This window comes from Syngnathoides biaculeatus, chromosome 11 (assembly GCF_019802595.1).
Source record: "Syngnathoides biaculeatus isolate LvHL_M chromosome 11, ASM1980259v1, whole genome shotgun sequence".
NCBI lineage: Eukaryota > Metazoa > Chordata > Actinopteri > Syngnathiformes > Syngnathidae > Syngnathoides > Syngnathoides biaculeatus.
The window spans coordinates 25,487,081-25,514,842 of record NC_084650.1 but is presented as its reverse complement, the minus strand read 5'-3'; the positions used below and the strand labels follow the sequence as shown (position 1 = coordinate 25,514,842).

General features: G+C 39.9%; 2 protein-coding genes across 3 annotated transcripts; both read right to left on the bottom strand.

The window, feature by feature from the left end:
- Positions 1-886: 886 nt before the first annotated feature.
- prps1b (phosphoribosyl pyrophosphate synthetase 1B) lies at positions 887-7,588 on the bottom strand. 2 transcript variants are annotated; one of them, XM_061835167.1, is made up of 7 exons: positions 7,253-7,588; positions 5,889-6,078; positions 4,198-4,296; positions 2,970-3,094; positions 2,453-2,626; positions 1,931-2,090; positions 887-1,712 (listed from the first exon to the last, which is right to left on the bottom strand). In XM_061835167.1, exons 1-7 carry the CDS (start codon positions 7,372-7,374, stop codon positions 1,620-1,622), a joined length of 963 nt encoding a protein of 320 aa, XP_061691151.1. In that variant the 5' UTR covers positions 7,375-7,588; the 3' UTR covers positions 887-1,619. The 2 variants fall into 2 exon arrangements, with proteins under 2 accessions (XP_061691151.1, XP_061691152.1); XM_061835168.1 differs by having other exon boundaries at positions 5,895-6,078; positions 7,253-7,586.
- Positions 7,589-12,978: 5,390 nt separating this feature from the next.
- On the bottom strand, positions 12,979-24,656 carry frmpd3 (FERM and PDZ domain containing 3). Its single transcript, XM_061834877.1, has 10 exons — positions 24,549-24,656; positions 23,423-23,554; positions 21,536-21,655; positions 20,842-20,978; positions 19,988-20,114; positions 18,679-18,768; positions 18,380-18,559; positions 18,141-18,276; positions 16,678-17,565; positions 12,979-16,099 (listed from the first exon to the last, which is right to left on the bottom strand). Exons 1-10 carry the CDS (start codon positions 24,651-24,653, stop codon positions 13,302-13,304), a joined length of 4,713 nt encoding a protein of 1,570 aa, XP_061690861.1. The 5' UTR covers positions 24,654-24,656; the 3' UTR covers positions 12,979-13,301.
- Between the last annotated feature and the right edge of the window lie 3,106 nt (positions 24,657-27,762).

Here is a 27,762-nt window from a genome sequence, read left to right as displayed (position 1 = left end):
CAAAAGAGTACAGAACTTTAGCTTGATCAAACAAAAATTAAGAAACCACACTACCTGATATGGCACCTATCGTTTTTTAGTATTTCTGGAGGGATCAGAGGCAGGGGAGTTATACAATGGTGAAGCCGTTGAGATTTGCTATCGAAAATATTTGCTCCCGTATGGGGAACCTATTTCTACAATATATGATTTCAAGTAGGGTGTTTGTTTTTATTTATGGCCATTTATACCCAAGTTAATTTCTGTTTCACGTACACAGCCATGGATTGAAAGTAGTCGGATTTCCCCACACACGGATATTCTCGGTCATAAATATGGAACATGTTTAATAAAAAACTGTTGGACTCTATTATGAGGATAAATTCTCAACACACCTCAGAATACGAAAACATTCAGATAAAACAAAACTGGCGTTAGTCGTCATTGGTCGGGAAGGGGAAAAATCTGCTCAAAAACAGGCTGAATATCCTTACGTGTATCACGCGAATTAAGATGCAAAATCCCCAAAGATAAAGAGGGGAGAAAAAAAACAGGAGTACTTACTGTACACGTATATCTGAATGAATAAGAATATCATGGATTATCATTGACAGAGTTCAATTCAAAAAGTGATATTCATACTATATCGACTGATTTTACAGAAAATACATTTTATAAGGGTAATTACCATCTATTTTATATATTTAAATCACTTGCAGGCGGTGTAGAAGGGTAAGTGCCTCTTCACTTAATTAAACTGTAACCAGAGGGGTTGCCGGTTCGTATCCCCGCCCAACCACAAGTTGTTGTCGTATCCCTGGGCAAGACACTTAACTCACATTGGCCACCAATTAATGTGGTTGGATGTTAAGTGGTGGTTTTAGGGGGCCGTAGGCACAGAATGGCAGCTCTAGCTACACAAATATCTCACCAACACCACTGAATAATTTGTCATTGTCAAGCATCTCATTAATATTATATGAATTGCTTGTTGTATAATATTCTCATTTTTAGATTAATTTGGGGTTTTTGGTCACTCAAAAGTATACATTTTTTTAACTCATTAACCCTATGGAGTGAAACTATACACATCTCATTTTTTGAATTGAACTAAATATAATAAAATTCCAAGGATATTCTTATTTATTGATATGCATCTGTATGTGTACAAATCATGTAAGCATACCTGCAAAAATCCCAAGCTTGAACAATATCTTAAAAATAAAACCTCAGTAGGCAAACCTTTGGCATACCTCAAAAGTTTAAAAGAAAATCAATTATCCCGTTCAGCCTGCTAAAGGCTTTGTTCCTCTTAAAAAAAAAAAAAAAAAAAAAAAAAAAAAGTTTATCACCGAAAATTAAAATTCAGAGGAAAGAAGCTGATGGAGGGTCTTCTCTGTTCAAACTGCTGAGGTACTCCAATTTAACATGTGCTACAGCTGCACAACTCCCTGCTATATTTAATCTCAACTCAATAAATATGGCCTATTTGGTATTCCATTTGTGAGAGACAATGTAGAAATGAGTGGGACGGATGTAACAGACATAGTTCTTTTCATCCCCAGTTGAAGGGGAGTCCTCTAACGGTTGTGTTTTGGGGATATGCCTCTTCGTTTATTTGGGCCTGACAGTAGACCCCGTTACAAGGGTACGTGGCTAAATAGGTACGACACCGACTCGCCATTGTGGGTTCTCCTGATGGCCTCCGCGAGGATCATGGAGATGTCGATAACCTAGAAGATGAGAACATTTCATTTTTAAGAGAAGAGTTTTTAGATACAGCTAATTATTGAAAATAAGAAGTGGATCAGAAACACATTAAATGCCATTAGTGTCTGCTTGGATTTGTTTGTAGAAACTATTATTCCAAAGGGGACATGACCCCAAAAAAAAAGGACAACCACTGCACAAGACAGAGTCTGAGAAGGAATAATGATGGAGTAATGTTTACCTGTATTTTGGGACAATGCCTCATTTTCTCCTCCTGGGGAATTGTATTTGTGACCACAACTGCTTCAAAGCAGGCATTATTGATACGAGAGATCGCAGGCCCAGAGAAGATGCCGTGGGTTAGGATGGCGTACACCTTTGTGGCACCGGCAGAAATCAGCCTTTTATATATATATAAAAAAAAAAAAGACAAATGGTCAATTATCAAAGCTGTATTGATAACTGAGTCATGTGACTCGTCTCCCACTTTTGATTTATTACCCTCACTAGCAAGAAAATTCAGCACACCAATAGAACAATTAGGGTGTCCTAGTAGAACTACTCTGTCTTACTTCTTGAGGCTTTGTCCACTACTAGTGCCCTAGTTGTTTAAACAATGCCTTGAAAGCTCTTACTACTGAGGACACCGCGCATACTAGTACATAGACTTTACAATTAATATCAAAGTTTTCGAATAAATGCTCAAAAGGCTTTCCACAGGCGGTCAGACACCAGATGAATAGTTATCACGCAGGGTGCTTACTTGTCAGCAGCGTGGCAGATGGTACCGCAGGTGTCCGCCATGTCATCGACGAGGATAGCGACTCGAGCTGTCACGTCCCCGACAAGAACCATGCGGTCAACCTCGTTTGCCTTTTTCCGTTCTTTATGAATGAGAGCAAAGTCCACATTTAGCCTGTCAGCGATCGAGGTGACCCTGTAAAAAGAATAGAAAGAACCTGAATTACTGATAATGTGCATTGTAGAAAAAATATTTTTAAGACGATCAAATTTCATGTATCATATGTAGCATTTTTCATATCTCTAATATTATGACAAAGCATAATAATTTACACAAAAAAATAAACTGGTCATTGTTTGGCTCAGCAAATGACATTTACTCTGAGTCGCTGTTGCAAATGAATCAAAAAGCCAGTTTATTTTTAGCCTTGTCACAAGTTGCGGAATGGTACTGCAACTATTTGACATCCAATACATGTTTTTTTTCAATCTGGTTGGTGAAAAAAAAAAAGTATGTAGTGCTAATGGCCTCAGTTGACCTCTTAGCTCCTCCAGCATCTGGCGAGACAATGGTACAGGTCTTCCACTCGGGTATGTTCTCTTTAATCCATTTTAACACAGCAGGCTCTGCGTAGAGGTTGTCAACTGGGATGTCAAAGAATCCCTGAAAGACAATGGCAGTTCATCATCATACTGGGAATAGGTGAAACTTGGGAAACACTGATGGAGATCTGAACCCCAGTAGACACATGCAGAAAACTGGCCCGTTTTTGTGCGGATGTTGCTCCTTCCCAAAAAAGCACATCAAATGTCAGACAATCTTTAGTCTGATAAGATGATCCTATAAGGTGTACTCCGGTTTCATATGTATTAAAAGTGGATTCGTTCTGATTTTAGGGTCTGTAACAGGTCGAGGCCGACAAACATATACAGTGGTGTTCAATATTTACGACAAAAGTTTTCGATGTGTGTGGGGAACGCTAACTTCTCCAGTGTCATGACACCGTAAATTGCGACGTGGAACGGAATATCAAGAAAAAAACCCGGCAAGCTTCGACAACTTTTGGGAAACATCAGCCCAATTACAATTCTGGATTGTATGATTAATGCAGGGGTGTCCAAACCTTTTCTTCCAAGTACTGCTTTGAAGAAAAAAAAAAACCCCAAAAAAACGAAGGATACAAGGACCTTTTGCACATTCTTCACTTTAATTTAACACGCTAAAACCAATCCATCAGTTTAGATAAACATTTCATAAAAAATTTGGAAAGACTCGAGGCTATATATGAATTTTTTCCCAGCACATCATTCCCTCGACCATGCCTCTCCAACTGACACTGGAGCAGCATTGCAAAATTGCTGTGGCTGGCAAGAAATTGTTTTTTTGTCCTACATAGCTGCCAGACATCCTTCAATTTATGCCATCCACGCAAGTTTCTCAAAACAGTATGTATGTATAAAACCATGTAGCAGAAGGCTTGCGACTACCACCACCGATGAATACTCCAGAATTCAAGTGCAAGCATTTGTGCAAAGCCAGGGAAAATATATCAGGAGGGCTGCTTTACCTGTACCAACTTTAGTTTGTGGAGCATCATAATCTTGTGCTGCCGGCATTTGGAGCCCAAGTCACCATAAATGGCCCAGTGTAAATGCGCTTCAAAAAAGTGAGGCATCTAACTATCGAGACTGCAATTCCAAATGTTTTGCCTCATTAGCATGATCATGGTAATCTCCAAACCCTCATTGTGGTGTGCAAATGTTCACCTGTATTTGTGAGGCGTGCAAGTCCATCGTGATGATGTGGTCAGCACCTGACACAGACAGCATATTGGCCACCAACTTGGCAGAGATAGGAGCACGACTCTGCAATGAAAATGGATCTGCTAAGTCACGAAGAAGAAGCATGAATTCAGGCTAAAAATAGCATTGAACTGACAAGTGAGCATTTTATTCTAAAAATTATATTTCCCATTCCGAATAATATTTGATACTTGTATTACATTAATTCAATAATCCAAAAGGAAAAAAATTGTAAAACAGCAGTAATATCAGTTACGTGCAAATACTATGAGCATGTGAAATACTACCAATCATAGCGAGTAAAACAAGAGAACCACATGATTTTTTTGGGGTGTCCCAAAATAAATAAGTAAATAAATAAAATCTGAGATCAATTGAGATATGAACATCTGATTGACTCCATGTTCTGAGAATTAAACAGCCTTTCAAACAGCTAGCGATTTAATAAACAATTTTACAAAGCTTTACAAATGTTAAATATGCACAGTGCCTGGGACACATATTTTGCTTTTTGTCCTCCTCTCTGATTTTGGTTTCATAGCCAAATGTGCCTTTCAGTCAGTGTATTTTTCTTTAATTTTATTTTTAAATTTAAGGCAATATCACCCTCGGCTGATGACCAAAATTTAACATTGTGACAATCGCCGCGATGCTCACATATGTCATGTGACCAGAACCAGAATATTTTACAGGTTCCTGATCGTTTGAACCCAAACTTGTGAAAATGATCAAAATATGTCAGACAGCAGAACATACAAAGGGAGTCTGTAAATATATTTTCAGGGTTTTGTCATCAGAAGTGCAGTTTTATAATAATAATAAAAAAAAAAACATCACACCACCCTTGTTCATCTAATTTCTTTTTTTTAATTCATGGCACCACTTCAGTACTATTGAAGACTACCATGAATATGACAAAAATGCACCTGCTTCCACGGTAGTTGTCTTATTTGGCATGCTTAAGCTTAACTGTATTCACAGTGATTTGGGTTATTATCGAGAAAACCATGGAAGTAGCTAGATATCAGCTATTATGAGCTGTTTTTGTTTTCATCATTACACTTTTCCAAACAAATCTGTCTTTAGTTGTACCAGGCATTACAAAATAACAAGAAGCAACGGTAGTCTAATAATTTTTTTTCAATGACTGCAATTAAGAACCAATCAATTAATTTTCCTCGAATGCAATATTAACCAGAATACAGTGTCCTGATTTGTGGTGGCACACACACAATGTAACCTACCCCTCCACCCAAAGCCACCTCCACCCTCCAAAGTGAGTTTACATACATTAATTTAGTGGTTGCAAATTTCAATCATATTTGAGATAAATTTGCAGGGACTGGCAGGATGTTATTAGACCTTGACATTTTTTTTTTTAAATTTTGTCAGATTTTTTGGGACACCCTCTATGACGCTCATGTTGTTTATCATAACCAACATATTATAAAAACATGAACCTTGCAGGATGACTAGCAATGGGCTATGTAATATGGAATGGGCTGCCAACAAAAACAGAAGAGCGAGAAGATAGCAGCAAAAAAAACAAACAAACCGAAAAGCAGCGCTGCGTGCATGGACATGGCCAGAGGCTTCTCGTCATGACGTCAGATGGCAAACAGCATGACAGAGAAAATTAGACAGATGTCCCTCACCCCCACCTTGTCCTTCTTGTCCTGGCGGGCGTACGGAAAGCAAGGGATGACGGCAGTAACTCTGGAGGCAGACGCAATCTTGCAGGCGTTGATCATGATGAGGAGCTCCATCAAGTTATCGTTGATCTCCCCACAGCCGCTCTGGACGATGTAAACATCCTCTCCTCGGACACTCTCGCCAATCTCCACGCTGCGAGAGGAATCACGGAGGTGACAAGACAAACATCACTTAGCAGCAGAGAACTAAGCAAACAGACTGTGACGGGTGACAGAATAAACAATAGGTCAACGTCACGTGTATTGGGTACTAATTATCTTGATGGAAAGTAATTTGAGCCTTTATTCAATAAATCATCCAAATACTTTCTGCACACTAACAGGACAACTTTGACATGCTAGTAGGGCAACTATATGCTACTAGTGAGGCAAAACTATCAACTGGTTTATAGCTGCATGCTACTAGTATTAGTAGTGAAGTGCTAGTATTAAATGATTACATTTTTAGGGTGCCGTTGAACAATGTTGATAATTAATTTATTTTTCCAATTAATTCGTTCCAAACACAATTTAGTTTCCAGTCTTTTGTTTAAAAAAAAAAAAAGACCATCTCGAATTGACAGGGCAGAAAATGCACAAACAACATAAAAAGAAAAAGCAGATGTTGATATATACATATTTTTTTGCTTAAACACAAAGAACATCAGTCTTCTTTGATGGAGGACTAATAAATTTGATAATATTTATTGTTAAATGGCTGCAATTCTCAGGATTTGGACAATTTTAAGTTAAAGAAGGTGTCAAATGATTGATTCTCCCAATAGTTAACTCATTTGATATCGATCAATTGTTTGCACACCTAAGGATTTTATAATCTCACTAGTAATGGCAGTAGCACGTTATCAACTCGTGCAGTTTTGCTTCACTAGTAGTAACACGTTGGTGTAGTATGTAGTATGATGCCAACGCTGCCCGACTGATGAGTGCTAAATGTGCACGACTAGTACAGGGACCTCAAGATGTGTATCGCATCCGTTCATGCATTCATTCATCCATCCAAATGCCGGACTGGTAGGCCAAAAGTGGCCCTGGTTGTGGAAAACCGTTACTAGTAAGAGCCAATCGCTCGACTAGTTCGCCCTCGTGGCTCTATTGTTGCTGTGAATTATTGTGAGGCCAAGAGAGTAAACCATTACGCGGAGCGAAAGCTGGTCATTAAGGACAAATAATAAACGCTCAAAGAAACGCCGTTGCTGGAGAAAATAAACAAAGCTTCCCACATCACGTTAGCTAGGCTACATTAGCGCAGTTTGCTAGCAAGTACATTTTGTTAAGTAAAAACCGAAGAGCAGGGACGATAAACTCACCAGGTTTCTTGGTTGCTAAATTTCTTGGTAACAACCTTCCCCAGCTCCAGACCGAGGCGGTCTGCTATCTTTTGAGACAGGTCTGGGTGTGAGCTACCACTGAATATTTTGATATTTGGCATTTTGTTGCGGTCCAGTGCGTCGAGTGGTCCGAGCAGGCGATAGTAAAAGCTTGTATTAGTAATGAACAAAACAGGTCAGCGAAAGAAAATGACCAAGCACCGTCTGCTAATATCGACCACCTAGCCACCTCTATTCCGACACATCACGCCTGCGACTCTTTCCTCTCCGTGCCGCGCGCACGTTTTCACTTACGGCTCAGTCGTGATGACGTCACGCCAGACAAACCGTGCAACATTCAGGTATACTCGGTCTTTTGAGAGTTACAGATGCAGAGACGTGTGGACGACTGTACTGTATTTCCGATGTCCAAATTGTTAAATGACGCATGTGTGCAAATTTGCGGAGTAGTTGTATTTTTGTGTGGGCTTATTTTCTAATTATTGTATTAGTATTATTATTCTCATTAAGTGTTTTTTCAATACATTATAAAAGTCTGATTTATTGTCTGAAAAATGTACAGAACTTTCATTTTCGGTTCCGCTCATCCTCACTAGGGTCGGGCGCGTGCTGGCGTCCATGTCAGCGATCTTCAGGAAGGGGAAACATGCAAACTCCACACAGGTGAGGCAGGGATTTAAACCCTGGGTCGTCAGAACTGCGAGGCAGATGTGCTAACCAGTCCTCCATTATCCCCCCTCGCCCCGTCAGTATGAATATCCATCCATCCATCCATCCATCCATCCATCCATCCATCCATCCATCCATCCATCCATCCATCCATCCATCCATCCATTTTCTTAGCCGCTTATCCTCAAGAAGGTCGTGAGAGTGCTGGAGCCTATCCCAGCTGTCAACGGGCAGGAGGGAGGGTACACCCTGGAATGGTTGCCAGCCAATCCCAGGGCACATAGATACAGACAGCTGCACTCGCAATCACACCTAGGGGCAATTTAGAGTGTCCAATTAATGTTGCATGTTTAGATGATCTCTCACACAGTGGAGATGTACCTACGATGAACATTTTAGACCCCTCCATGATTTCTAAGCAGGAGAACTTGCAATATAGCAGAGTGTTCAAATAGTTATTTTCTTCACTGTATGAGTTTGGCCTTATAACCTATATATCAGGGCTCAGCAACCTTTTTGAGGCTGAGGGCTACTTTGTGAGCACCGATCGTATGAAGGGCTAAGTGACCTCTTTGCGGCAAATTTCAGACTAAGTTCATTACACGTACTTAAAATATTTTTGTTTTAATTTATTGTAGCAAAAGACATTACAGGTATTTTAAAATGTTAATTCACGTAAGCAAGTCAGATTCAGAATTTAAAGCACAAATAATAGTTACAATTTGTGGCCCTTGGTGTTTTTAGAACATACCTCGCGGGAGCTTTTATGGTCCTCGTGGCCTACCATTCGCCCGCGGGCACTGCGTCGGTGACCCCTGCTATATATTTTATTATATATGAACTCATTAATGATATAGGTTGTATATCATGTTTCACACAATAATGTGAAACGTAGCAATTTATAACATAAATTGATCATGTTATAATGTGAAACATATCACAATATAATGTGAAACTTAATATATTATAATATAAAAATCATCATGTTATAACGCCTACATGGTGGCCATGTTGGGAAGGTTGAAGCTCCATTCAAAGGCAATCCGTGGACATCAAAGTAATAAGTTCTAAGTTATAACATGCCTAGTGCGCATAAGTGGTACAGAGATTGGATGAATGGATGGATGGATGGATAGATAGATGCTCATTTCTCATCTGAATTTCATGTACTGAGTATCTTTGTTCTTCACCTGCTGGACTATTTTCTTGCCCTTTTGTTCACAAAGTGGTGAACCCTGACCCATCCTTGCTTTTGAACAACTGAGTCTTACGGGGATGCCACTTTTTTTTTTTTCCAATCATGTCACTTATCTATTCCCAGTTAACCTGTTCACCTGTGGAATGTTCCAAACAGGTGTTTGTTGAGCATTCCTCAACTTCACCAGTATTTTGTTGCTTTTGTCCCAGCTTTTTTGGAACATGTTTGCAGGCATCAAACTCAAAACGAGAGAATGCCCCCCCCCCCAAAAAAAAAATGTTCATCATCTAAAACATGAAATACCCTGTCTTGGTTATGTATTCAATTGAATGTAGGTTAAAAAGGATTTGCAAATTGCTGTACTGTATTTAGAATTGGGGTTTGCGCATTCTGTTCTGATAGTGCCCCAAAATATCATTTTCCATCTTGAAACAAGCTCGACAGCAACTTTGTTGGTTGATCTTCCCTCCTCACAGTCATTTTTTTTTCTGGAAAAGTACACTTTGAAAATGTATTTTTAACCCCGTGTGACATCGTCCTCCCCAGTAAATTAACGACAGGGGGACATATTCTGATCAATCAATTATTACAGGGTTCAACATAGCAGACTGATCATCATCCTCAAATGACTTGTTCCAAAAAATGTCATTAAAGCCACTTTTCCCATCGAATGAGGTGACCTTTCTGTCACGTAGCATCGGAACGAGAGTAGGACCCAAATGCAGGACTCGGACGATGCCAGGTAGTTCAAGGAGAAACGTTTATTATATGCCAATGTCGGGGATCGAGCAGGCAGTCCGGTGCAGCAGCGGTAGTTGGGACGTCGGGCGAAGAGAGCAGGTGAGCGGGCAGGCAGGAGTCGGTACACAGGAGAACGATCAAAGCAGACAGAAGTATCAAAGGCGTCAGGCTTACAAGGTTGGTCAGAGAACAGGCGAAGGTCGGCACACACGGGTTGTCGATCAGGGATACCGGAGCACACGAACAGGACATGAAGCGCAATGAACTGGCGCCGGCCAGTTGTCATCGGGGTCAGATAAATACACAGCATAATCAGGCTGCATGAGGCGCAGGTGTGCACCTCCCAATCAACACACCCGCGCGGGCACCCACGTGGGCACCCGCACAGCTCGTGCTGGAGCGGCAGGATCATGACACTTTCCATGTGACATCCACTATGTGTGATTTCCTGAGACCGCTCCCTGCAAAGGTCACCGCATTCAATGGGAAGAGTGGCCCATGTTTATTCACTTTGTGCAGGCTATGGGATGATTGGATTAGTTACGATAATAATAATCATAATAATTATATGTGTGGCGGTCACGGTGGATCAGGTGGAAAGCGTTGGCGTCGCACTTCTGAGGTCCCGAGTTCAATCCTGGCCCTCCCTCTGTGGAGTTTGCATGTTCACACAGTGCCTCCGTAGGTTTTCTCCAGGCACTTTGGTTTCTTCCCACATCCCAAAATCATGCAACATTAATTGAACACTTTAAATTGCCCCTAGGTGTGATTGTGAGTGTGGCTGTTTGTCTCCATGTGCCCTGCGATTGACGGGCAACCAGTTCAGGGTGTACCCCCGCCTCCTGCCCGTTGACAGCTGGGATAGGTTCCAGCGCTCCCGCGACCCTCGTGAGGATAAGCGGCTAAGGAAATTGATGGCTTGATGGATGGATTATATGTGTTACTTGTACATTTGTACACCTGGATTACACTGAAAAAGTGATGAATCACCACAGATTAGGAGGTGGGGAATGTACTTTAGCAAGTATTAACCCTGTATGACATTTTTTGGGTGCGTTTTTGTTCATGTTGCAATTATACCATTCCTACTACAACAGACAAAACTGTTTATTATCATGGCATTATTTTAGTTTGTGACCTCTGTTAAGCATTTTGTAGGTCAAAGTTTTGTGTTTGAACAGTGACACATCTTTGCCATGAAATGTCATTTCCAAATATCTGAAAGAGTTTATTGGATGTCCTTTATTTCTCTTAAAATATAACATGAGTTAACATGGACAGAAGACCACAGTGACTATCACGGATAAAAAAATAAAAAAAAGACAGGAATGAATAGGTGCACATAAAAACCAAACAACAACAAAGCAATGAATTTCCCCCCAGGGGCCTTTTTGAGTGAATGACTGACACACATCAAAACACTGATGTTCATGATATTGCCAATATTACTGACAGGTATGTTTGTATTTATTAAACTAAATCACTGAAGTTTCATGCTTTATAATAGACTGTACTCTTTTAAATGTAGTTTTCTATCTTGCCTGTACGGTACATTGTTATTTTAAATTGGTACAAAATCTAAAAGCCAAATGTTATCCAGTGTTTGTAAAGCATTTCTCATCACTGTCTTTATATTTACAATTAGAATGCTGAGCAGTCCATCTCTATACAGAATCAAATTTTTACATATTGCCACAGTCTCGCTGTTTTCAACAGGAGAATGCAAAACCTCCAATAAAAAAACAATTCCCAAGTGGAAGAGAACTCATGAAGAGCAATGAAACAGTACATCCTATGTTTATGAAAAAATTCACAACAACAATAACGGACACACTGTGAAAAGAGTCCAACATGACTGTAAAATTCTGAGTAAATGCATTGTGAGCGATGGGTAAATAAAAAAAAAAGCGGATATTTTGGAACTGTTGATTTCATTAATTTGTATGGTTGCTGTAGTAATTTTCTGAACACAGTCATGAATACAAGTAAAAATGGGAATTGTTTTAATTTTAACTTAATTAATTAATCTTTTGATATTTAATGTATTTAAAAAAAACTTTATGCATTTTTGTACCAATTAGAATTTGGGAGCGTGGCAGTCAAAGTAGTCCAATAAATCAGAACAGCTTGTTTGATTCATTTGTGCTAACAAGAAGGTGAGACACAAAGAAGACTTCAGACTCTGGGCGGATGTGTTAGTTTTATTAAAATACATAGAAAACTACTTTGTGTGTTTCTTATATACTTCCTAGATTGCACAAAGTAAAACAGCACAGATAAAGCAAGTTTATACGGCGTCTGACAACCTAACGTGACAAGGGATACCATGAAAGTTCTAGATTTGAGAATCATGTAAAACTTGTGCAGATTCAAATGAATATTTCAGCAGAAGATGGGATGAAAAGCAGTGAATTACACAATAGTTCATGTTGAGTTCTAAATTCAGAAGCTGTGCAAAGTTATAGTATTCATCTTATTCCATTGCTTGTGGATGGGATTTTTTTTAAAAACTATATCATATTTTACAGTATACAGTGATTTTGTACAATTGCTAAAATGTTTTATGCTTTAATTGAGCCTGAATAGCCATTAACATTGAACCGGCTTATTTTAGGAGTGAGTAGTAAGATGCAGGTGGCATATGAAGCAGAATGGTGTTAAATACAAGTGTAGTCACTATAGTAAGGGTACCCCTTCTCAATAGGATTTTATTGTTCAGAGGATATGTGTGTTACTAGGGTCTCTGCTACATGATATACCCATTGCAGGTTTGTGCATACCAACAAGCCCGGCATGACTAAGTGTAATACGTTGCGTTTGGCTCTGAGTGATTTTCATTGTCCGTCACTGTCGTTTATGACCTAACTACAGTATGTCCAACATAACCAACAGCAATGTCAAATTTTCATTACAACATATAGCGCCAACCAACAAAGTACCGTTTAATCAACCAATTGCTTTAAACTCTACACTCTACAGCAGTCGCTACTTGACAAAATCTCAAATACTTTTGTCCAGAGCATATATATTTTTTAATTATATTTAAGTCTGTAAAATTATTACTTTTTAAATATATCCATCATCATTTTTTTTCCACAAAATGTTATATTACGTACTTTCTAAGTAGACACAACTCAAATTTACACTACATATAAAATATGATAGTATATTGACCCATTTGTTTTGATAATATACTGATGGGGTGATTAGCCCTGTTCCACTATTCTATTCATTTGTGCATTAGTTTGATGTATCTTTACATTTGAGAGCAATATCCACAAGGCTACCTTGGGGCCTGTAAACATGGGATGGAACAGCTGCATCCACAGTATCCATTGCACATTCAGTTAAAATGTAAACAATGAATGAATATATAATGATCATGTATGAGATTCGATCATCATCCCACCAGAGTTATCTTTACTTGGCAGGAAGAACTTTGATGGGTCGAGTGAGTGAGCTCATCTTATTGGTGTCGGAGGACACTTGAGGGTAAATTGTTTTTGTCGGTAGACTGCTAGAATGTCCCATGGATTCTTCTGCTGCGCGAAGGAGCAATGTATAGTTAATAGCTACTTCCTCAACTTTTCTCAACAGCTGCTGTCTTTGAGTTTCTGTGCGAACACCTCTGACCAGTTTGATGAAGGTCTGGGTTAAATCACACAGCACTTGAAAGCTGGATGTGACGACAGCTAGCATACAAGTTGGGCTTTTTTCCACGCTTGCCACTCGCCGACATGATGCTCGGAATTCTTTGAAGCGCACTGCCAGCTCCTGCTTGTACTCTGTAATCCGTGAGGGCTGAAGATGAGCCTCACCCTCGGCTTTTGGGCTGTTAGCACACTGACGCAGGATGGCCAGTAATTCATTAGCATCCAACTGGGCGTTTAGAAAGCCATCAGGTAAGCTGAAAGATTTTCCCTGTAGAGCCTCAACCCGCGCAAGGCTTCCCTCCAGTGTACCGCAAGCTCTTAAGTCAATCTCTTGTGCCTGTGATTCTTTCTCTGCGTCTTCCTCTTCACTGCAGTCTTCTGCATTAAGAACCTGCAAGGTTTTGCTGACAACAGGAAATGTACTTGAGTCCAGCTCCATGCCTGGAAGAACCTGAAGGGGAACTGAATATGAGAGCTCATCCTTCTCACTGCTCTCCTCTGTCACCTCACATTTCCGGTAGCAGAAACAGAATGAACAGCATTTGTCCTTCTCATCGCTGTCTTCACTGGGCAAGGTCAGCAGCACCTCCCCGCTCTCTTCTTTACTTTCACACAGTAACTCATTGCTCTGAATATAAAACACACCTTTTTTCCCTTTTCCGTCTGCCTGAAGAGAATGCGTATGAACTGGCTCCACCGGGGTCGGTAGCCTTAATCCTGTGGCTCTGACTCGCTCCATCTCTTTCTCAAGACTCTTGGTTTTGGGCTTTACCTGCGCATAAACAGGTGTGTTCGTACTGTTATCGAGCTCCCCAATGCTGTAACGCCTCTGGAGCTTCTTGTTTTGTGGTGTTTCCACATAGTTTGTTTGTGCGGTACAGGTGGGCAAGCAGGTGGCTTGCTCTCCCCTTGCCTCCCTCGACTCCAAGCTGATGGAACGTATTCGTGCGGTCTTGACCTCTAAGTTCTGAGATTGCCTTGTAGCACCTTCAGTGTGAGGTGCTTTGGAGACTGTTGGAGGGGTCTTCGGAGAATTTCTCTCCCTCCCTTTGTTTTGTGTTTCTGTCGCAGAGCCAACTGGTGTATCAGGTAGTCTCATACCCCTACACATCCTCTTGCAGTCACAGCTGCGTCTCTGTTCCCTGGAGATACCTGGTGCTTTTAGGACAGGGCTAGTACGTAGCTGACAGGCACAAGGAGTCCCTGAGGGTACAGGTGAGGATCCTTGGGGCAAAAATTCTCCCTGCGAGGACTTGGGTTTCAGAAGTTCTTCTAAGAACTCCAACTCATACTGACGGACCTTTTGCAGTTGAGCCCTTCGCTCATCAGTTTCCCTTCTCATTCTTGCTGGGAACGTCGCTGAAAGTAAATTTCTAATACTCAAAAAAGGGGCAGTGCGCTGGGATTTCCCCTTTACACTGCCCAATTTGTTTGATTCTTTAGTTGGTGGAGAAGATAATCTCTCTAAAGAGGGGCTCTGTGACTTGTCCTCCAAATTTGGTAATGACTTTGTGGCGCATATCTGTGATTCCGAATGAGATTTGCCAAGGGCACCATCTAGCTTGCATTCACCTCCTTCTTTTCTCTCTGATGTTTGAGACAAATGAGTGGAATACTTGGTTTGTACTGTAGGACTAGGTTTTGCCAAACTACATTCTAATCCTACTCTAACCACGTTTTCTTTGCTGTTATCCATATAAAGGCCTTTTGCTCGAAGATGCTCATCATCTGTCGGAGATGAGGTTTGAAACACAACTACTCTCTGAACCTGTGGATCTTTAATTCTTAACTGGGGCCCGGCTTCCTGTTGCACCGGGCATGTGCAGAATAGATCATCAACTGGCAGAAATTCTGTCGAGTTTGAAGGCTTTATGGTCTCGCTAGAGGCAGTCTCGGCATCTTGGCACATGTTATTGGTCTGGGGAATCTTGGCTGAGGCAATTCTGTCTTGTGGTAAGAGAACAGATAAGGCTTTTTCTGTATGAAGAAGTGGAGTTGACTTCTCCTTTATGCCATTGAGAAGATTTAGCCTTTGTGTCTCCCCTGAAGCACTGGATAACTTTGGATCTTTTGTGACTGAAACTGAAGATGAAACATCAGAAACTTTAACTTCTTCATGTGATTTAGATGGGGGATCAGGGATGTTTGCTTTAGTAGAAACAAAGTTTGCTTTCATTTCGAGTTTCTGTTCAATCGGAACAGAATCTTGATTGGCTCTTTGCTGTGTCACAACACCAACAATCCCAGAGTCTTGACTGGGGCTGACTTTAAAGGGTACAGTCTTACTGAGGATTACTTGCTTGGTTGGACATCCAGCACGGATCTGACCCACAGAAAACGCCCCTGTCCCTATTGTCTTTGCTGTACAGCCGGGGATAGCCAGAGGGAAATCACGGCGGGAGAGGCGACTTTCCTTGCTAATATGGTGTGCTAGCAGGTAGGCTTGGTTTTGGTTTTGCTTCATTGCTGAGACCATCTCAGAAACATCCGTCAGTTCAGAGGAATTGGTCTCATGGCCCGAATCCAACGATGATTCTGGTGTAATGGCAGCGAGGACAATAAGCCCTGAGGAACAATACATAAAAGCACATTATCAGGATGATCATCAAACAATGAAGAAATATATACTTAGATAAAGTCACTATTTCAAATACTATTACTAAAACATAAATTTGACAACTTTTCCACAATATCCCTCAAGGATTCCGTCTCTTGCCCCTCTGAGTAATCAATGCAAGATGGGAGTTTCTTGGCCCAGAGAGAATTGTGTATTTGTCATACAATTGATGTGTTTGTGTGATAGATGTACCAAGATAAGGCTGTATAATATTTTTTGTAGAAAGTAATCAGTTGGTTGAATTTTGCATAAAGTTGTTAATCTGCTGTTCTGGCGTTCAAAGATTTTTGTCTCTTGTCTCACATTTTATCTAATTTTGATAAAATTCAGTCATTCAAAAATTGGTCAAAGTACCAAACTAAATGAGGTATTTCACATTTTATGATATTTTTGCTGCTTAAAGGAGATTTGGTTCCCATTACACTGTAGGAAAAAAGAGGGGCTTCTACACCGCAAATGTTTAGTACTATGGTAATAAGATTACTATTACTGAGGTGTGGACCATAGCATGACTGAGGCTGTTGACCTGCAGTCTGTGTTGGCTGCTGGTGGTGATGGGGGTAGTCCTCAGAAGCCGCCAAAGCCTCTAGAGCTTGTAAGGTGGATACCAAGGCATCGTCAAGTTCCTGCGCATGATCTCGGACTGTTCTCGTGGCCACATTATCAATAAGTGTCACAGGTACATCCTCTTTAATATGGTATGGTTTCACAGATGTGGGATCTGTCCTGACACCAGCTGGAGCCTTCCTCGCTCTCTTTGAGTCATCTTCATCAGAGCTGTTGTCTCTGAAGCCAGGTGGTGGGGCGGCAATTGCTGGCTGTGGTGGTTGCAGCTTTTCGACCCCATTAGGCGGCCCCTCCTCATCGTCCTCTTCATTGCCAGGGGGCGGCAAGGCCATTAGATCAACGCCAGCCCCATTTCTGGAAGGGCAACCTCTCGAGCAAAATTTTCCAGTGTTTCGACCACTGCTTACTGCTGTTGTCAAATCCTCCAACCTGTGCCTATGTTTGCAGGAGTCACAGAAGTACTGTGGTGTTTTTTGAGATTGGGCCATTGTTTGGGAACGGGTTCTGAATCCTGCATTCTCTGTTGGTGGGCTCACTGGAACCACAGCTACATCCTCTGTACCCTGCTGCGTAGGGTCTGACTTGGTGCGGGGCCGTTCAGGGGCCTCCTGGGAAATAAAGTTCTCATTGATGTCAAGCTCAGCTTCAGGGTGTGCTTGGAGCTCCTGAAACTGTTGCTCTTGAAGGTGGAAATGGCACAGACCTAGATGCTGAGACTCTGCAGGAGCTATGGCCTTTGAAGACCCTGACTCCCTCTGCAAGTTTTCTCTCTCCTCCCCTCTCCGCCCTCCACTTGGAAAGCCGGTTGCCCCAGAACGAGGGTGTGAATGGTGGGAGCTTCTGTAATCTGGAGATAGAATTGTCAGAGCAGTGAAGATTTTGAGGCATTTACAAATAAGTTTGATGTAAGAAGATCCAGATGGGAAAGCAGAGGCGGACAGCTGGTGGTCTCATGGGGAAAATTTGTTATTTTAGAGATGGATGCTGAAAGTTAGTTGTTTTTTTTCAGGGTTAGATGTGGGTGGAATGTAATGGTATGACAATCCTTTTGTATGCAGACTACTGGCAGACACGGTATATGGCAGTGGATTTGTTCATGCTCCAACAAATGTTTGTGATCAAAGGGAAAGGCTGCACACTACAATTCTGTAATATCATGTTTGCCTTGCAGTAAAAGGAATGAGGATCTCATTCTGATGAGGCAAGATGACGACAGACAGAGTATGGTGCCATGGGATGTTAATTCGACTGTTGCCCATGATTTCAATGTATCAAAATCGAAGCCAGCAAATGTCATATTCATTGACTATACTGTAATATGTCATTTACAATACTATGACTGTTTTAGACAGTTACATATGCTCTGGGATAAACTTTTAGTTTGCAATGAACTGCTATATATCCAGAAGATTGCCAACATACCTGTCTTGGTCAGATGAGACTGACCAGAGATCCTGAAGTAGATGTTCCTTTTGGGGTCGACAAACAGTTTGTAGTAGCCTGAGATGAGGCATGCAAAATTACTGGCATCTGGCCATTCCATGAGTAGTACCAGGGGCTGCAGGGAGTCCCAGGCAAAGAAATCTCAAACATTGAAAAGGACTGTGCCATGGTATTGAATATATTATTCAACATAAACTTGTCTGAATCTGTCATAATACCTTGCCCTCATGTATTGAGACCTCCACACGAGCCACCCCTTGGCTTTCTCGATAAAGTTGGATCTTGGCTATCCTGCTAAACTCAGTCAGAACTGTTGTGAGGTTGTTTTTCAGATCAATCACGTGACTGATGCCATGTCGAGGACCCACCAGTAGTGTTGTGGCCGATTGTTTCTCATCCTGCAGGCAAATCCAGGGTCAGATATCTTAATTTACAAAATTCCAGTATGTTGTAAATCAATCTGTCTTAAATACTGTAGTTCTTCTGTTATTGTAAAAAGACACAAAATGTTTACTACCAATCCCACTGTGTTGAACAGTATTCCTCCAAAAGGTGGAAGATCATTAAGGACACGTAAGTACTGCAGCTTTCCTTGTAGAGGAGGGACCTGCAAAGTAGTAAAAACACAATAGGCCTTCATCTCCATCGACATCCCCTCACGGTGGCACTGTTGCGCCACATGTGTTGTAATAAATGCTTATGCAACGGTTGCATCTCAAACTACTGAGGCTTTTCAAAGCTGTAGGGCTGGCTCTTAAACAGACTTCCCAGGCAGACCATAATCAACAATAGCTTTTTGTCTCTCCCACTGAGGTGATTTGTTGTTAGAGTACTATATGCTGAGAAAATCGGCAATCAACCCAGATGATTTAGCAGTAAAAAAAAAAAAAAATGGCCATAAAGTAACAGAATAGCCAAATATACAAAGAGTATTTAAAGTTGATTGATATCATCTTCTTTTCCAAGCGTAATTAATCAACCCCCCCCCTTTTTTAAAGCTACACACTGCTCACATTCATTGTGACTTAAAAGTCAAGTAATCAACATATATCTACTGTATATAGATACTGTATATATGTATGTGCAACGCTTGTGAGGATGAGCGGCTCAGATAATGTATATATTCATATATTTCTTTTTATCCCCAATAACTGAAAAAATATTTCTCTAATTGTGTAAGAACTCATGGAGTCAAAAACCTTTTAAATTCCTCAAATGTTTAACAGTGGTGTCAAACTCATTTTTGTCATGTACCAGATTACAGTTATGGTTTTCCTCAGAGGGCCGTTGTAACTGTGAAACCAAAATCACGTCATTATTACAAACTGTATACTGTACACAACAAATGAATGGATAACTAGTTATCAAATCAGAACTCAAGGTTGGATAATAATTTTTTCAACTATTTGTTTTACATTTAGTACTATAAAAAGGCCTTTGGTAACAAAAAAATCCCTGAAATATCTCACCATTATTATTGATTTTGTACTGTATGACAATTTGAAATTTTGGTAAATGTCAAGAATCATAGAAGTTGACCCAGATGATTTGCTTTCTCATAATCAGGCCCCCGGGCCTTGAGCTTGACACATCCTCTTGGATGACACTTTGACATCTCCGAATGTCATTGTGCAGCCAAAGATTGATGTTCTTAACAAATATCATTTTTGTCATGTTATTATTAAGGCCTCACTTACGGCCACATATGTAGGCAAAGGTTTATTGTTATATATACTGTACAACATGGGTGTGGAGTGAGAACATATAGTAAATTAAGCCTTGAGTTGCCTTAGGTGTAACAGGGATAGTCGTATCAGTAGTAGCACCTTGTTGCCAGATGGTGGCGGATGCTGGTAGGTCTTCAACAACTGTGACAGAATCTTGCAAACATTCTTCTCCTTGACAGTTGGGAGCAGAGTGAGAGGAAGAAAAGGCTCGAGACCCCATTCCTTTCTGTGACAGAGAAAAAGTGTTAGTGGAATACAAGTTAAATAACAAAAACATTTGAATCTGCTTGCTCGGTTGATTTTTTTTAAAGAACACATTGACAGTAAAAGTGACGGGGTTCACAACAAAATGAATGCAATGTTTTCATTTATGCAAGTTCGCCTCCATTTCCAATTTGAAATTACATATAAATAATTACTTTTTTGTCAAACTGTTGTTATTGATGTTACAATGGGCTATATTTTTAGAAATATTTTAACATGCTGAAGTCATGCTGCATTCAATGTCAGTTTGCTTAGCAAATAAGTAAATTCACGAGATTCATTCCTTTAATAAGGATATTTCTACTTTAGCTAACTAGCTAGCTTGCTAGCTAGATCAATCAATAGATGTAGTAGATATACTTTATCATATGAAGAAAACTAAATAATTTGGGGATAAATCAGGAGAGTCATATCTTGGAATGATTCAAACGGGCAAAGATAGATAAGAGGTGCTTCCTTGGAACATAGGGAAAGACATAACAGACCAGTGACAAAGTCGTTGATCTGTCCCCCCGCCAACATAACGTCATCCAGCCATTGAACTCATTTAACGGGCGTGCAACACAAGAGGTTCAATTGTATCAGTCTGCAGTTTCTTATGCATGTATAGTTAGTGTGATGAAGAAAAAAGAAGACAATTCACATTTTGCTTATTTAAACAGTTTTAATATATATATATTTTTACTTACTCTACGTGCTTGAGGGAGATCTTCTGATTGGGCCTTGCTGAGGACACAGTGATGTAGATATGGAGAGCAGCCAATCGTAATGTGATGTCAGATTTCCAGTCTATGCCAAAGCGCTCCTTGATTACATCATTGCGATTCTGTGGGACATGATATGTGATTCTTTGAATAGTACTCATTGCAACTAGTGTAGGACCTTTGATCAAGCCATGCCATTAGTTTAAATGCTAAAGCCAATTGCTAAAAATACCTAATTGATAATAGTATTAGATATGTTGTAGTAAATGTGATTGAACGAGGATTCCCAGGTCTGAGTTCTTAATGTAATTTTGAACATGAAGTTGAAATTAAAGTCAGCCAAGACAACAAATCCTTTGATGGAACAAGAAAATGTCAAAGGTGACTGTGAAATGTCTGTGAATTGTTTAGCACCAGGCACATTATGTTCTGAACTGGAGGGATAGTCATACAAAATGTGAAGATCATATGAAAAAGAGCCATCTTGTTTAAGAAATCATTCAAAATGAAAAGCTTTTGCACCACTCCCTCAGGATAAGTGGAAAAAGATGCAGCTGACTGAAAATAAACCCTTTAAAAAAAAAGTCCCTTCCTGGGTATCTTGGTGGGGACAGATCTCAAACAGCAGCATGATATTGAATGACGTTCTGTTTGATACCTGTGTAATCCAATTCTTTACCTGAATGTAAAGGTATTCAAATGCAGCAGGGTCCCGTCTCAGCAGGTCTGCTGGATCCTTGGGGAAGAAGCAGATGCGAAACAGACACTTCATTCCTTGGAAATATGTTCTATGCACCACCTGTGGAAAGAGAGAACACATCTCTCACTAGCTTATTTTCATAACTGAAAATGGTGGATATTGAAAATGGATTTTACGTACTCTTTGTAGTCATACAGTGGAACATCTAAAGTTTAACACTCCAAAAGTATTGCAGCTTGAAGTTCAGCAAAAATGTTTTGAGTTTAATATTCCTAAAACCATTTCAACATGTATGAAACCCAATTGGGTGTTAACAATTCTTGTGATACTTCTGATTAGTGAGCATCTAATGCAGACGTGATAAACTTTTATCATTGTTATGGTTGCCCTGAGGAGGCTCATTTTAATGGCAAATGTAACACAAATGTAGAATTGTTAGAGGTGTAACGGTATGCCCAAAATGACTGTTCGATACAAACTTTGATTTTTACTTCACGATTAGGATCACATTGGGTACAGTCAGGGAACAAAATGCAGCATAAATCTTTCCGGGAACTAGGGCCTTCGTCAAGTTGGAGGGAAGTATAAACCGTTCAACATTTTGTGTTACCACAAAAGTTTGAGTCTTCGCCTAAAATGAAAAAAAAAAAAAAAACCAAAAGGCGGAAAAGCCGATTAGATTAATGAATATTATTTGGGGTGCTTAAAATGATACCAGTTGTGTGCTGACTTTCATTTAACATGAGTTTGACTGTGATCGGTTCATTCTGCACGCACCCTCATCCCCAGCACCCGAGGGTGTGTGCACTTGTACAACAACATTACCTCAATTGTTTATATTTGCCCACCCTTGCTAAATGATTTCCCCTTTTCAAAATGAGTTGTACAGGTTATAGTTCAATTAAATGGCGGCAAACGTTTTGAAATGATTTATCTTGCACTCATTTTTAAAAATCACAAATCATTTAATCATTTTAGATTTTTTTTTATTTCTGCTGTTTTTGCCCATCCTGTAAAAGTTTGTGCTTAAAACTTGCGACAGCACATCTTCAAAACTGCTCTAAAAGAGGACGGCACCAATTTTCACTGTGTGCTGGAATCAAATGACCCCGCTGAAAGGAACTGCACGGTTGAAAGTTTTGTTGTGGTGATATGACATGAATCCTTTTCGTGACTGGCTCAAAGAAACGACAGTACTTATTGATAATTCAGAAGACCCCAAATTGCATTTCCAAATAGAGAATATGTTGAGGTAATTTTTGTTTCTGGAATTCGAAAAAAAAAAAAAAAAGATCACTCAAGTGTAAAATTTCTCCCTGCTGCTTCTCATTATATGCCTTCACTATGCTGGTGCCAATGATTTGCACCTGCCTTTCAAATGTGGAATATAAAGAGGCAAAATCCGCCATTGCAATGATTCCGAGGTTCAATTAATCACATTTGCATGCTAAATACATCAATTTGCTTCTACTCCTCCCGATACGTGAAAACGAACTGCACGGCAACATTGCCTGTTTGACAAACACAATTCTGGGTGTGCACGTTTTTTTGTTCCTGTTTTTGCATCCGCAAACCTTTAGCAAATCAGACCCTATCAGGCATTGTCAAAGGGTACGTAGTTTTACTTTATTTTGTATGTATTTTACAGTAAACATGTTTTGCCCGAAAACTGTAGTTGTTGAATAATGCTTTAAACATTACCTACATAGTTTAGACGTTTTATAATGATTTCCTTTGCATGACCTTTGAAAGGAAAATTGTTTCGGAACAGCTTGAAAGTCAATGAGCATCACGGAACTGTTTGTTTGACTTTAAAGGTTCCACTGCATTTATTAATTTATTTATTTTTACACATGCTGTATTTACGTGCGTCAGGGGTTGGTTCTCCTGTAGCAGAAGTAACTTTTGACTCTGATCAAGACCGCCTGCCTCTAGCACCAAGGCAAAGTGCTCAATGTAGCGCAGTGAGAGGCGGTCCTGCAGGGAGGAGATCACATCCTGGATGGAGAGTAGTAGGAACCGATTACACAGAAAAAAAATAATCACCCTAAGGAATACTGCAACAAATACTTTGCTACATAGAGGCAATTTCCACACTGGATTAATTGTATTTTTTATTTAGACCACTTTGTCATCGTGATATCATAGTGATGGCTGCTTCCTTAATCTATACTTAAATCCCCTACTTGTAAATTTGAGCAATGCAGACCAATTAGTTTCATTGGACAATGTTTAGTTTTATTAGACGTGAGACATCTTGTAGCACTGACATATTAATGTAGTTTGGCGCTTGCTTTTAGTTTAATACACTCTAATTGTTGGCAATAGCTATTTCTTAAAAGCAAGGGCAAACCGTTTTTGCTGGGTTTGGTGTGAATGACAAAATTTTTTTTCCAATCAACTGGGCCACAAATGTGTATCAACTGTATGTTAGAATGCTACAGAAAAGCTTCACGTGACAGACATGCTAATGTCGGTGCAACTGTGCATTCTGATGCACCATTGATTTAATCTGCAGTATTCTTTACTGATCCTCGCCTTACTTTTGTGCTGAAATTCCATTCACTGTAATTATGCCAAAAAGGCACATTTTCCATCTCTCCTTTAATGTAAAAGCAGTTTCTCTTCCCTCCCTTTCTCTTGGAGCTTATTCATAAAATCTAATAGAGCCGATTTAATGACTCTGTTAAAAGATGTCAGATTCTCTTGGCAAATGACAAAGACTCTCTCTGTATTAATATATTGCTTTAAATTCTTAATCACATTTGTGAAAGTTTCAGTTCTGGAAACGAAGAAGACTCCAAACAAGAGTTTCCAAAGTATCTGTCATGTGATCAGCACGTGTTATAAATGACTCTAAATACACACACAGTTGTTCTGTTGTGTAACCATTCAGTCACAATGCTGAGGTTGGTTTCATTGAGATAAATTTCTTGTAAATTTCTGACACAGTTGACAAATAAAGATGATTTTGATTCTGGTACTTACTTACCCTCACAGTTGTACGGCTATCGAAGGTAAAGGACTTAATTTGTCCATTCTCCAAAAACACCTTCAGCACATTGGGTATGAGTAGCAAGGAGTCGTCCTTCAGCATTGTCTGAAAGTGATTGAAGGGGACAATGGTGGTAGTTTGTTGTTGATGTTGTGTTCACTTGCCATTTACGTCAGTGAGGAATTCAGCATCTGTTACGGTCAGGATGTCTACCGTTCAAAGACAATTTTATGATAAGGTACAAGACATTCACTTCATACATGTTTGAGTGGAGAACAAAGGGTGAGTCCATTTTGCTGCTTTTACTCAAAGGACTTATTTGAAAATGGTGAATATAGACTATGAAACGCAATACAGTCCAGTCCATTATTTCTGGAGATGATTGGCATCCTCTATGTGTCACCTTTTTTTTCATCTCACTCAAGGTTTCCAAGTATGACGCAGTTATGATTGTTATGGTCAGATAAGGTTTCTTAATGTGGGACAAGGCTTACTTTTTTTAAGAGTATGTAGTGTACGAAATCTCTTTAAATCTATATCAACATTTTTTTACGTTATGTTTTGTCTTGTTAGAACAAGATCAAACTAAACACATTTTCATGCATTTGTAGATTTAACGCAACAATGCATGTGACATAATCTGTGTCTGCATGCAACACATTCCCAACTGTCCTTTTTTTTTTTTTTTTTTTTGGGAAATGTAAGAATTAACTTGTCATTTACCAGCTCCTGTTCTGGGTATCTTCTTTACAGTTTTCTCAATATTCACCTCAGATAATTGGTGAAGAGTCATTTTACAAATCTTTTCATAAGAGTTAATGCTGGGGTTATAGAAAACTAATAGCCAAACATGAATGGCATTCGGCCCTGGAAGTTCAATTTAATGCAGAGTCAGGATCTTTGTGTGTGTGTGTGTGTCTGTAGGTGGGGGTGGGGGGTATACATTTTACCAATTTCTCTGTGAACTATGAAGTATCTTTCTTGTTAGAGATAAGTTGGAGTTTGGCCTCATATCTCTCCTGACTTGACAACACAGCCTTAACCTGTCAATAGCAGCTTGTGTTTTCATCAGTGGAAGCAGGGATTAATCTGCAAATGTCGTGTCTTGAGTTGTTGCAATTATCATAGAAACCTCCTTTCAGGATGTGTGGCTTCGAATCAAATCAGGCCGATTCCTAAGAGCAGCAGAAAATTAGTTTACGTCAGAGAAGAGATCCAGCAAATTTATTTTTTATCGACAGTAACGGTCTCACAGTGTAATTAGGGAAACTGTGACATTTGCACGATGCTATCAGGCTGGACAAGTTTCTAAAAATCCGCTATAATTAAAGTTCAAGTCACCTGTCCAACAAGCTAATAAGAAATCTATCGCGTCCAAGTGATGAGAAACTCAATGCTCAATGCTCTGTGCCATAGTTATAAACTGTAACAAGAACAGTACACCATGGATTTATTTCCCTTTTCTTTTTCTCTGGAAACATGGCCATGGAGCCCCTAAACCTAAAAAAGAAAAAAATAATAAACATGTTTCTCATTCCTACAAGATCGTTTTTCATTACAATGAGAAATATCTAAGTGTGAGCTTATTTACCTACTAGCGGTAATGTGGCACCTGTTTGAATGCACTTCTTTTCATCGCTTTTATGCTTTCTAACTCTTTTCTATGTGTGGGAGATTGGGATGGATTTGCATGTTTCACCTGCCAGCAGGTGACAGTGGGTTGTATGCTGATGTAGTTGATGGAAGGAGAAGAAGAAAAGACAGAGCCCGCAAAAGGGAGGCTATGTGGCTAGTATTGCTGTGCGTGTAACTGCAAGGCGTTGTTTTCCAGACTTTTCCTGCTGTGAAAGCACTAAACTAACATTTTTCCCACACCACCCGAAGCGACTGTAGTGAGTGGTGTAACAGTAGCTTCCTGCATTTGGGGATCCATACAGTATTTCATTTACAATTTGCTTCCAGCACATGTCAGATGAGTGAATGGCAACAGAAGAGGACTTGGTGGCTTTTCTCAAAACAGGGAATACCGTATAACTAAAAGAAGATAGGGTGAGTACAAATGTAAACTTTCATCACAAGAATGTAGCAATATAGGCTACAGAATAACGGAGCCATATTTGCAAGTGTGTGTGTAAATGAGATACCACTCACAGATAGACGTTTATCATTGTAATGACAGACATTATTGTTACAATGACAAACATTCTCGTGACAATGAGAAGCAACTTTCTTTTTTTTTCCATCTCCTTTTAGGGGCTCCGTACCATGGCAATATAAGAATCATCCATGCTGTTTTCTGCAAAACCTCAAACTTGCACTTCTCTCAGTGAATTAGTGTGACAATTAATTGAGGACTGTAATGCTGTGTCAATAGAGCATATAAGAGTAATCCATAAATAAAACTCAAGTATGTCCCTTGAATAAAAGGATTTGAAGTGAACTAGAAAGTGTAGGTCCTTCAAGTAATAGCAATAGTACGCCATGCATTTTGGTATTTATCTCGAGCGATTGTGTGGTCATGAAGCACTGAACCAGAAAGGGAATGATTATAATAATTTTTGATACACAATAGCACAAGTGTAACAGTTGTTATCTATGAGCATTCACACTATGACAAATGGCCACCAGGACAAGTGGGGTCTAGGGTGACTTTGTGAAGTCCTGCTTACGCATCTGAGAATTTTAAACCGTCTGAAAAGCAGTTTATTCAAGGCTAAACTTCTCAACCAAAAGCTTTCTCTTTGTTATACAGACGTCCACACCCGAACGCACACATCCGCATTTAGTGGAGAATGGCTTGTGAAAGGATATTTGCAGATCAAACAAAAGAAATGAGCTTTGGGAGATTGAGGAAAAGGGTAACAATAGGTGCTGGCATGAGATTCAGAGATACAAAAACTTACTGAGTCTGGATCACTGATGGACACTTGCTCTGAAAAGCGCACTTTGGGCGGGTTAGTTCGCAGGCGGGCCTTTTTGGCTGCACTTATAAAGGCAGATTTAGGTGACTGTGGAACAGTAAAGACAGAAAGTACAGTTACTATAGCCATTAAAGGGATGAGAAACTTGTAGACAAGTGACAAAAAGGTTTGGCAAATTGTTGCTGACAAATGAAATTCCCATCAGGCCTTAAATGTTAAACTCTTAAAGGACCTCTGTAATACTGCGAACATTTGCACCTTATCCACTGATTCGCACAAATAGTTACAAT

Excerpts from the sequence above, each read along its gene's own strand:
- prps1b (XM_061835167.1), bottom strand. The coding sequence starts at position 7,374 with ATGCCAAATATCAAAATATTCAGTGGTAGCTCACACCCAGACCTGTCT. Across the intron at positions 3,095-4,197 it reads TGCACGCCTCACAAATACAG|GGATTCTTTGACATCCCAGT; the intron begins GTGAACATTTGC and ends ATTGTCTTTCAG. Across the intron at positions 2,091-2,452 it reads ATCTGCCACGCTGCTGACAA|GCTGATTTCTGCCGGTGCCA; the intron begins GTAAGCACCCTG and ends TATATATAAAAG.
- frmpd3 (XM_061834877.1), bottom strand. The coding sequence starts at position 24,653 with ATGCTGAAGGACGACTCCTTGCTACTCATACCCAATGTGCTGAAGGTG. Across the intron at positions 18,769-19,987 it reads CGCCACCATCTGGCAACAAG|GTCCCTCCTCTACAAGGAAA; the intron begins GTGCTACTACTG and ends ACTACTTTGCAG. Across the intron at positions 18,277-18,379 it reads TCTCAATACATGAGGGCAAG|CCCCTGGTACTACTCATGGA; the intron begins GTATTATGACAG and ends GACTCCCTGCAG.